Source organism: Sceloporus undulatus, chromosome 10 (assembly GCF_019175285.1).
Source record: "Sceloporus undulatus isolate JIND9_A2432 ecotype Alabama chromosome 10, SceUnd_v1.1, whole genome shotgun sequence".
NCBI lineage: Eukaryota > Metazoa > Chordata > Lepidosauria > Squamata > Phrynosomatidae > Sceloporus > Sceloporus undulatus.
In genome coordinates this window covers 15,361,631-15,372,159 of record NC_056531.1, presented here as the reverse complement: position 1 = coordinate 15,372,159, position 10,529 = coordinate 15,361,631, and the positions used below count along the sequence as shown (strand labels likewise).

General features: G+C 44.5%; 1 protein-coding gene across 2 annotated transcripts in view; it reads right to left on the bottom strand.

Annotated features, from left to right (window-relative positions):
* The window catches only part of PTBP1 (polypyrimidine tract binding protein 1), a 104,821-nt gene that overhangs the window by 32,354 nt on the left and 61,938 nt on the right, over positions 1 to 10,529 (bottom strand). For both annotated transcript variants that reach the window (XM_042442022.1, XM_042442023.1), the window contains exon 2: positions 8,161 to 8,191. In XM_042442022.1, coding sequence (XP_042297956.1) covers positions 8,161 to 8,191 — 31 coding nt within the window. The remainder of the gene's footprint in view (positions 1 to 8,160; positions 8,192 to 10,529) is intronic.

Genomic DNA, 10,529 nt, shown 5'->3' with positions numbered 1-10,529 from the left:
CCAGGACAAGTATGCACAAAATCCAGGACAACCATGTCTTTATTAAGAAAAGTGATGCATTCAAGCTTAAAGTAAAACCAAGCAACTGCTGAAGTCTTTAACTTCAGAGGAGGCTGCAGTATCAACAAGGACACCAAAACCACCATTGTGCAAGGCTGATATTGGTGAAGGTCCTGCTCAATCCATTTTCACAGGAATCCTAGAAGCTAGTTTTATTTACTACAGTGGGCCCTTGGTATCCACTGGCGTTTGGTTTCAGGGCCCCCGTGGATACTAGAATCTGTGGATGCTCAAATCCCATTATATAATGCAGTTGTAAAATGCTGCCCCTTGTATAAAGTGGCAAACTCAAGTTCTGCTTTTTGGATATTTTTTGTGAATATTTCCAAGCCATGGATACAGAGGGTCGACTGTATTATTAATTAATTAATTAATTAATTAATTAATAATTTGTTTTATTTATATACCACTATTCCAAAGATCATACTCCCAAAAGATGCCTGCACAGTGTTTGTAATAGTACAGATGGATCTAAGAAATCCAAGGCCAATAGGTTGCATGGGCACTTAATGTCATGACAAGCACAAACCTGAAATCTCACTTTCTCCAGGAATCCCTGAGTAAATGGAACCTGACATTTTCCCAGCCCTTGATATGACAGGGGTTTTAAATCAAAAAGCATAGCCCTGATACTGCTAGTGTTCAGCAATACTGTACAATTATTTTGTCCCAGATTTCCCAAGAGGCCACACAACAGGGCTCTGGTAAAACTGCTCCTCCTCTCAAGACTCTTTCCTATGGAATGCAGTAAAAACAATGGTTAACAACTTAGACCGGAGTGCTACCTCTGAGGACTATGATGCACCTGCAATTCCAAAGAGTTCCTGTTATGAAAGAATTCATTAAGTACCCTCATCTCCCAAAAGGTAATTACTTTGGGGAGTAATTTATTTTCTGCAACATGCAGATTTAGCAAGCCAAGCAAGTTCCAGGTTAAGTGGATCCCTAAGTATGTTGGTTTGGGTTGTTTTTCCCCCAAAGTTAACACCAAAGAGCCTACCAACAATCCTGCTTCAATTCTGAGAGGAAGAAAAAAAATTCTTTGGGGTGGGGGGGAGCCCAGACTGTCATGCTGGCCAAGTGTCCCTAATGCTGTAGGGACCTAATGGAGTTCATTGATTCACAAATACTTACAAACTGCTTTGAGCTTAACATTGCAAAGTGCAACACAGTACGTACAATCCACTGAAACAGGAATACAGTATTTATGTTGGCCGGTTGGCAAGCTAGCCCAGGCAGGGAAGGGTTGCAAAAGCAGACAGTTTTTCAATGTACACCTAAAATTAGAAAAATGCTGGAACATTTCAATTTTCTAAAATTATTCCACCTAATGGGAGCCACACAGCTGATCAAATTAGCTCTGCATCACAGGTCTGATCTAAGTACAGTCATCCCTCCATATCTGCAGCTTTGATATTTGCGGCTTTGATTATTGACGGATTTCTTCAATATGTTCTCTCTAGGACTGTCTAGGTCAGGGGTAGGCAACCTTTTTGAGCCGGGGGCCGGGTTGCTGTCCCTCAGGTGACTGGGGGGCCGAAGTCGGGGGTGGAGCTTCAACCCTCTGGGGCGGGGCCGCGTGCCAGGGGTGGAGCTTCCACCCTCCAGGGCGGGGCCATGTGCCGGGGGTGGAGCTTCCACCCTCCAGGGGCGGGGCCGCACGCCAGGGGCGGAGCTTCCACCCTCCAGGGGCCAGGCCTCCCCATCTTTGCTGGCCCCTGACAGGGCCCCAGGTCCCGTCAGAGACAGGCAAAAAAGCTGGTGGGGCCCGCCAGCGCTGGAGGGCCCCCTGGAGGGCCCCAGTGACGGCAAAGGGCCTCCCAGAGGCCCCTGCCTTCGCCGGAGCCCTCCTGGGGGGGCCCAGCGACGGCAAAGGGCCTCCCAGAGGCCCCCTGCCGCCGTCGGAGCCCTGCTGGAGGGCCCCGGCGACGGCAAAGGGCCACCTAGAGGCCCCCCGCCGCCGCCCGCCACGGCTTTTTGCCGCTCTGGGCGCCGCCATTTTGGGCAGCAAAATGGCGGCGAAGTCTCACGCGAGACTTCACCGCCATTTTGAGCAAAAAATTGGCAGCGCCCATAGCCCCAGAGGCCACTATGGGTGCCGCCATTTTGCTGCCCAAAATGGCGGCGAAAAGCTGTGACGGGCGGCGGCAGCGGCAACAGCAGGCAGGGGCCAGGCGGCAGGCCTCCGTGGGCCGGAGGTTGCCAACCCCTGCTCTAGGTCCTCCAGTGCAACTCTGTGGTCAACTTTAACTAAACGTTGCACTGAAAGACCATTTGTAGCTATTCCAGTGCCATTCTATGGTCAGTGTATATTGGACACTGACCAGAGAGTTGCCCTGGAGGACCTAGAGATTCCTAGAGAGGTGTCCTCTCAGGTAAAAACAGTGTTTTTGTTATTTGCGGTTTTTCCATATTCACGGGGGTCTTGTATCCCTAACCCTAGCCAATATGGAGAGACAACTGTACTTCTGGCATGTCTCACAGAAAACTGAAAGACAGTGGATGAGACTTTACCCCAAACCATGGTCTGGCACTAGGCTTAATTCAGATGCTAAATCGTATCACAATATTTCAAGAGGCAGAATGCCCAGTGAAGCTGAACAACTGATAGTGAAGAAAACTGGGGACATCAACACAGGAGTGCAATATTAACTCCAGATCTAAATGTTCTTTATGTTGGGTTATAGAGCAAATGAGCTACTTCTGATTGATTCTGAAAATGTTGTCCTTGACTTGAGAAAAGGACAGTAACATAAATATCCCTGTGGCAACCTCCCCTCCCTTGCTTATATAGCCACCTCGGACAACCCATAAAATGTGCCTGCCCTTTGAATGGCTCGCAGGGCTGTGGCTATTGCAAACAGCTCAGAGTTCAGCATAAAGCAAAGGTATGCAGTCATTCTAGTCTGATGGGGCAATTCCACGCCCAAACTAACTGCTGCCAGCACTAATAAAGCACCACACAATCCCTAGCTGGCAAGCTTTAAAACATTTCTTAGAAACAGGAAAATTCATGTACTGTAGGGAAGGTTTCACGCTCAGTTCTAGTTCAACATTTCCCTATTAACTTATGCTGGTTAAGTAACAAAACAAGGTCTCTCCCCAATTCAATGACCTTTTGGCATTGCCTGGAATATCAAATTCCACCACCAGTTACAAAAATGGTGAGCGAAGAGCAAGCGTTGGGGGCAATCATGATGGGAAATCACAAGCAACATAGTAGTATGATTCAGAATAGCTCAAGAGTTATTGAGCACAAAGGAATTTGCACATTGGAATAAAGTGGTGTCAAAATGCTTTTTTAAATTCTTTGGGGACCAAATTTTATCCAACTTGTACATGTTATACTTTACACTGAGAGCCAGCATGAAGCAGTGGTTAGATGGATGGACTACAGCTGGCACCAGATCCTGTTTAATCTCGGAAGCTAAGCAGGGTCAGCTCTGGTTACTACTTGGATGCGAGACCAACAACAAATCCTAGGTGATACTGTAGAGAAAGGAACTGGCAAAACCAGCCCGGAGGATTCCTTGCCTGAGAAAACCTTAGGAAATGCATGGGTCACCATGAGAATTGAAGGCACGCACACCCTCGCCCCATGTCATATCTCAATTGTCTCTTCTGAAAGTGAAACATGCCCATCTCCCTAAACTTGTTCTTCAAGAGACTTTGTTTCCAGACCTTTGATCATCTTGGCTGCCCTTCTGTGGACACATTCCAGCTTGTCAATATCCTTCTTGAACTGTGGTGTCTAAAACTAGACACAATATTCCAGGCAACTTCTGACCAAAATGGAATAGAGTGGCACTATGACTTCCCTTGATCTGAATACCACACTCCACTTAATGCAGACTAGAACTTTACTGGCTTTTTTGGCTATTGCAGCTTCCCTGCGTGGTTCAAACTGGGTGGTGCAAATTCTCTTTCTGTTTTTTGGGCCTTCGTTAAATTTAGAGAGCAAGGTTTCTTTTTCATGAAGAAGGAATATCTGAAGCCATGCTTTGAGGGATGGGGGAAAAGAAGGATATGTATACAAAGAGTTCAACACACAGCAGCTAAGATGCACTGTACAACATGCTAGTCCATGCTGTAAATACAAGATTTTGTCAAGTGCCCCTTCTTTCCAAAGAAAACAGCCATCCAGAAAAGTTCAAACACTGAGGGCAAGTTTAGACAGGACACTCAAGTGTACAGGAAAAAGTGCGTTCTGTACTTGATAACTGTAGAGCCTCCTGCAAGATGTACTTGTGAGTGAAGGGAGTGCTTAAAAAGGAGACCATGGTTGGGGGCCTTTCCACCTCACACAGATACAGAAAAGATGCAATTCCACGCTCAGTCCTTAGACATTCCTGATCAAATTTCTTCCTTTAAATCTGTTTAGATGGCAGTCATTTTGATGACAAATCTAGGTCATTCTTCCCCAGCTTAATGGCCTCCAGATGTGCTAGGTTGCACTTAGCATGATCTCAGTGTCCCATACATCTGGAAGGTATAAAATTGAGGCAGGCAGATTTGTGCGCCTTCTCACAGCGCATGCTTGCCACTGGCATTTCACTCTGACATAATGTTGGTGATACAACAACCTGACAATAGTTGCGCGTGCTCAGCTGGCTGTCAGCTGGGCGAGTGTACTGAAGGAGGACTTAATTCCACAAATCTGGGAACCCAGAAAGTGTATCTGTGTTTGGACCTCTCCTATCTCAACATTACTTAGGTAAAGTAAGACTGCTTTGCACTTATGACCGATCTATCTAACTCATCAGCGTGTTATTAGACTGGGCAATTGGATACATTATATCTGTTTTAGAGATAACTTCCTCTTGATTGTTATACAGTGGACCCTCGCCTTATGTGCGAGGGGGGGCTGTTCCAGACCTCCCCCACACGAAAGGCGAATTCTGCCTATGCTCAAGCCCCATTATACTGAATGGAGCTTGTGCACATGGCGATGTGGTGCGGGCATGCACACCATTCAAACGATTACAGCATGGCTTCCATGTAAACCGGAAGCTGTGTATGGCGCGCCCACTAACAGGCGGGCGCATTGTGCTTCCAAACAAATGCAGGATTTTATTTACTGCTCTGCCAGTAGAAGGCCCTTATGTACGTTGACACATTACCAGCACATCCAGTTGAAACAGTTTCCTCTATGTTGATACAGAACCAAACAGGAAGGATGGGGAGACAAACAACATTACACAGAAAAAGCAACATTTCTCATCTCAAGTAAACAAGCTGTCTGATTCTGATGTATGTTTTCCAGCCTTTTGTACACAAAATGGGCCTGAAGCTGTTTTTATTTACTATGCAAGGCCAAAAAATCTCTCCCACAGGATAGATAAGACTACAGTGCACAAGGCAGACTGAAGTAAGCATTAGAAAGATCTAAGATTGTTTGAAAAGAACAGTAAATTGGGGGTAGATCTAGAAATTCAGATGATGGAGTATCAGGCTGCACTATCTTCAGGCTGTAGGCTAAGATTCCCTTCAAAATCTCCCTTATATACATCTGAATGTGTCCTTACATGAGAAACATACAAAGCAGAGAGCCAGAAAATCAGGAAGAGTTCAAGCCTCTTCCTCTCTCTACAGAGGGGGAAAATGCTTTATTTTACATAAAGGGACTTTAGCTAATACAGTCGGCCCTTCTTATACATGGATTTGTTAAACATGGATTCAAGCATCTGCAGTTTGAAAACGTTCAAAAAAGTATAAATTTCAAATATCAAACCATGATTTCCTATTCTTTATAAGGGACACCATTTTGCTATGTCATTATATTTAACAGGACTTGAGTATCCACGGATTTTGTGATCCATGGGGGATCTTGGAGCCAAACCCCAGCGTATAACAAGGATCCACTGTATTGAAAAACACCCCCCCCCCTTTCAAATTAGAGAATCACTTTTGGCCACCATCCCACGCTTCAAGTGTAGATTCAGGCTCAAATATTAGCATAGATGTTTTTGTTCAGCTGTCTTGGCTAAACAGAGCGATCTGCTCTTATCAAGGATTTCAGTGTTAAGCTGCCATTGAAAAATCAAGAAAGGGATAGTTTACAGAGAACAGACCCAGGGTTCCCTGGTATCTAGGGCAATGCTAGCTGCATTCTCTGCATGCCTCCCTTCTTGCCAGACTGGGAGAGAAAGTTAGTCAATCTCCCTTTGTGTCTGCACATGTGGCACACATATGCAGACCCAGCCTGCTCAGGCAAGCCCACTCAGAGCAGCTTGTTACAGCCTTTCAACTGAAGATGCGAGTCAAGGGCTGGAATTTCTTCATTTGCATTCTTGGCCCGGGGCCTGAAGCCATAATTGCAGTTCCCATGGCAAAGATCTTGGCCAGCCGACAAAACCAGGTCTATCCAGCCAGGCAGAGCGAATGGCTCTTCGCTAACAAGGCTCCCAGGCAGACTACAATGAAACACATTACAAAGCCCTGTAGTAATACACAGAAACTCCAATCTCTTTATCTATTACAGAACGATCCTGAACTTTTATTCTACATGTATGTTGTTGTTGTATGCCTAACAAAGGTTGACTGACTATTACAGAACACTGGACACAATTTTCAGCCCAGGCATTGTATTTAAATAGAAAAATATTTCTACTGCCTTAACTTTATTTCTCAGGGACAGAATAATGGAGAAAATTGAGACACGAGTCTCAAATATCTGAGCAGTTGGACAGTTTTGGTTTCTTCGAGGCTTCAGTAAGCCTGTCCTCAAAATCGGCTGCATCCTCTGCACCCCAACATCACTTCCAATCATATTTTCTTTCCATACAGATCTTGCTTGCCTCCCTTCTTTCTCTCCTGGTTTAAAAACAATTCCTTTTGCCTTCAGGTGCAACTTAAAACTAAAAGAACTTTCAGTTCTTTTATTTCAGAAACTCTTATGACTCAGAATTAAAAAGGAGAGACTTCAAAAATACAGCAATAACATAGGAAGTAAGCTGCACCCTCTTAGCTAGATGTTAATTTTGATGCATCCTACTCATCTTTACACTTCTGTCAAGTTATGTTTTGCATTTTAAAGACCGCCAGGATCCAAAAGAGTACTTCTGCTAAATCTTTACAAACTAAGTATCTCCTTTGGAAGACTAGAAAGTCTTTGGAGATGTTTTCCTGGTCATGTATGGTGGGAGAGGGTAAGAAAGTCCCTGTTCATCTAATGCTGGATAACAAAGCACACTTTCAGATTCTGGCTTATACACCCATAATTAAATATTTTGCTGATGTTCACCAACACTGTTCTTTCACTGTTCAAGCACAGCCCATCACTGATGCTCTCTAGAGACAAAAGTGTCTGCAGGAGGTCTCCATTTCAGGGCTATGATCAAACCAGCAGGATTAACAACTGCACTTTAGTACATTCCCAAGACGCCTGAATGTTTTGAATTGCAAATCAACTGCCCAAGGGAGGCATATTAATATTTGATCAGAAAGCTGTAGAATCCATCTCCCCTCCACAAACATCTTAGGTATAGCATTGGCTTCATCTATCTATGCTTTCCAAACGTCAAGCTTCAAAGTGCCCTCTTTCCACAAAGCTCTCTGCCCACTACAGAATATCCCCCAGAAGTACTTGGGGCACAGAACTTTCCTGTGGGCCTTCAGCTTTAGTTTGCACAGTGGATAGCTGCTGTATGACAGCTAATCGCAGAGTGTCCAGGTTTGTATGGAGAAATGGGTAGGAGATGCACTAGCTTTTAAATTGTCTGACATTTAACTATTCTTCCGAGGTATCAGTTTCCCTAATTTTCAAAGACGTAGCAGTGTTAGTCTCTTGCAGCATAAAGGGGAAGGAAGGGGAGGGGGAAAAAGGGGGGATGAATGTGGCTGCACCTTTAAGACTAACTAGTTTTATAAGTTTGTGCTGCCAATTTCCTTTTTCTCTCCTCCTTCCAGCCTATTGTTTAAAGTTTCCTTAGGACACAGTTTGAAAGCCAGTAGACCAGAGCTTCAACACAACACTAACATGGCAACTGCCTCGCTCCATGTGACTGAGTAAGACTATAGAACAGCTTGGTCCAGGAAGAATGAAAAGGCATATAATATATATTTGCTGAAGAAACAATAGAAAGAAAGAGAAACGCCTACCTTTGTACCAACTGTTATATCTGGGACAATGCTGTAAGAGAAGGAGAGAAGTAAACGTTAGATCATTTGAAGGTATATGTAGAACAGTTAATGAAAAGGAAAATAAATGCAAACAATGCAATTCTTAGCAAGGAAAAGAACCCTTGGGCTTGAAATGGCACTGGACACGGAAGTGACTGCATTTCTTACAACAGTAAAACACATCCCAGTCGTAATAATGGGGCTCTTCCTAAGAATGTGAAACAAGCAGATTTCATCACACTTCTCCCACGTTAAAGAGCAGATGTCTTATTCTGCAACGTTTTAGTCCCACATACCCAAAATAAACTCAAGGCAAGCACCAACTTCCACCCACCTCCACCAAGTTCAAAGAAGGCTCTTGTATTTCGTAGTGCACCTCATAATCCCTTAAGACTTTTGAGAGCCCACAAGCTGCACATGCATACAAATGCTCTACCAGAATGTGGCTGTTCTATGGCATGTGGACCCACATTTTTTTTTATGCTTCCAAAACATAAAGAAACCCCCCACAACTTTTTAAGGGCAAAGAGACAGGAAAGGAATAGAGCTACATGGCAGCCTCTGAGAGCCTACAGAGACCCATGAACACAAGAGAAGTGTGACTGCCAAAGTCACCACCATCATGAAAAGTATACTTCAATTCCATTTGGGAAAGCACAGAGTTGCCACCACACCTGCTGAAAGAGGCTCGGTTCAGCATCAAGTAGCCAAAAACCACTAACCTTCCTTATTTCTTTGCTTTGGTCCGCTTGGACCAACTGCCTGACTGCCTGACTATATAAGGCATGGGGTAATACATATTCTACAGTCAATGGCTGAACACCTACATCAAGAAGGGGGAACTGGTTACTCTCCAAACATTGGTAAGACCTCAGTACCCATCTTTGGCAAAGGCTGATAGGAGTTGGAATCCTGCATCTGAAACACTGTAGATTCCCCTCCACTTACCTATATCTTACCAAGGGCTTGGGACAGCCAGCCCTAGGTAAAACACAGGGCAGTTTTCAGATCAAGGGACAGCTTGTCAAGTGGTCCAACTACTCCTCTTTGGTAATGCCCAAGGAGCCAGCACCCAGCTTTTACTTTTGTGCCAGAAAGTAGTTTGCTTTCTCTTGCAACCCAATGCCTGCCATGTTTCCTTCCTAAGGCAACTTCTGCCCTTTCATAACCTCCAAAATTCACAGCTGATGTTACATCTGATTCAAGAAAGGCTGCCAGCAGAGCTACGCGTCAGCAACATTTGCTCCTGCAAGTCATCACCAAAAAAGCCCAGCAGAGCAACCACGTCTTTTAAAAAAATGATTCAAGGGTTTGGAATTGCCAGCTAAGACAGATGTGCTTTGTAGAGGTCTTGAACGCTAATGTGAATGGACTAAACAAACCCATCTGTGCATCAGCAGCGAAGCCTAACCAACAGGATGTTTCACACACACACACACACACACACACACACACACACACCCTTCTTTGTCCAAATTATATAACGGCTAAAATGTGCCTTCAATTTGGGAAGCTGAAAGCCATTTTGCTCCTGTCAATCGGGAGGAAATTCCCAAGGATAGCCAAGTCAGCATTCTCCAAAGTTAACTGTAAGTTCTTTCTCTTATTGGGGCTGGGCTGGGGGGAGAACAGGAGGAGTCATACAAGAAAAATCTGACTCAAAGCATATACAGTAACTACTTATTACATTAAAATGTTACCTGGACAACTGTTGGAAAGAAATCCTCCATCTACAAATGGCTAGGGCCCTCAAGCCACACAAGTAACTACTGTACTTTAAAGTACAGGATGATCAATTCTTATCAAGAAGGGCAACGGTTCCCAAGTCCCAACTCCTTCAATATGACTCAGTTTGTTTCAATATGGGCACACAGGACTGAGAATATCTGTCCTCTCCCACATCTTTCACATTTCACTTACTAGGTTTTTTTTCTTCTTCCAGTAGGTTAATTTCCAAATTAACATCTCCATGTCAGGTTTTTGTCACTAAAAATCTCTCAGGCAAAAGTGGGTTACCACTAAGCTCTTATGAATGCAATGCAGGTAGGCGACAAAACATGGGGTTTTAATATGTAAGAGGTAAATGGAGTGTGGAATATCTGGCCCTCCTGATGTTCTGGAGCACAACTCTCCCAGTCCTATTGGCAAGGAGCCTGGGAACAATGGTCCTAATCATATGGACAGTGAAAGGTTCCCCATCCCTAGACGAAAAAGGCATCCAAAACTGGATGGAGAGTCCATCCTCCGAAGCGCTCTACTGCAGTCTCAGATTGCTCCTACAGTCAAGAAGTTCTTCCTAAAGTTTAGGAAATTCTCTGCACACGGTTCCGGCATCACGGCTAATATAT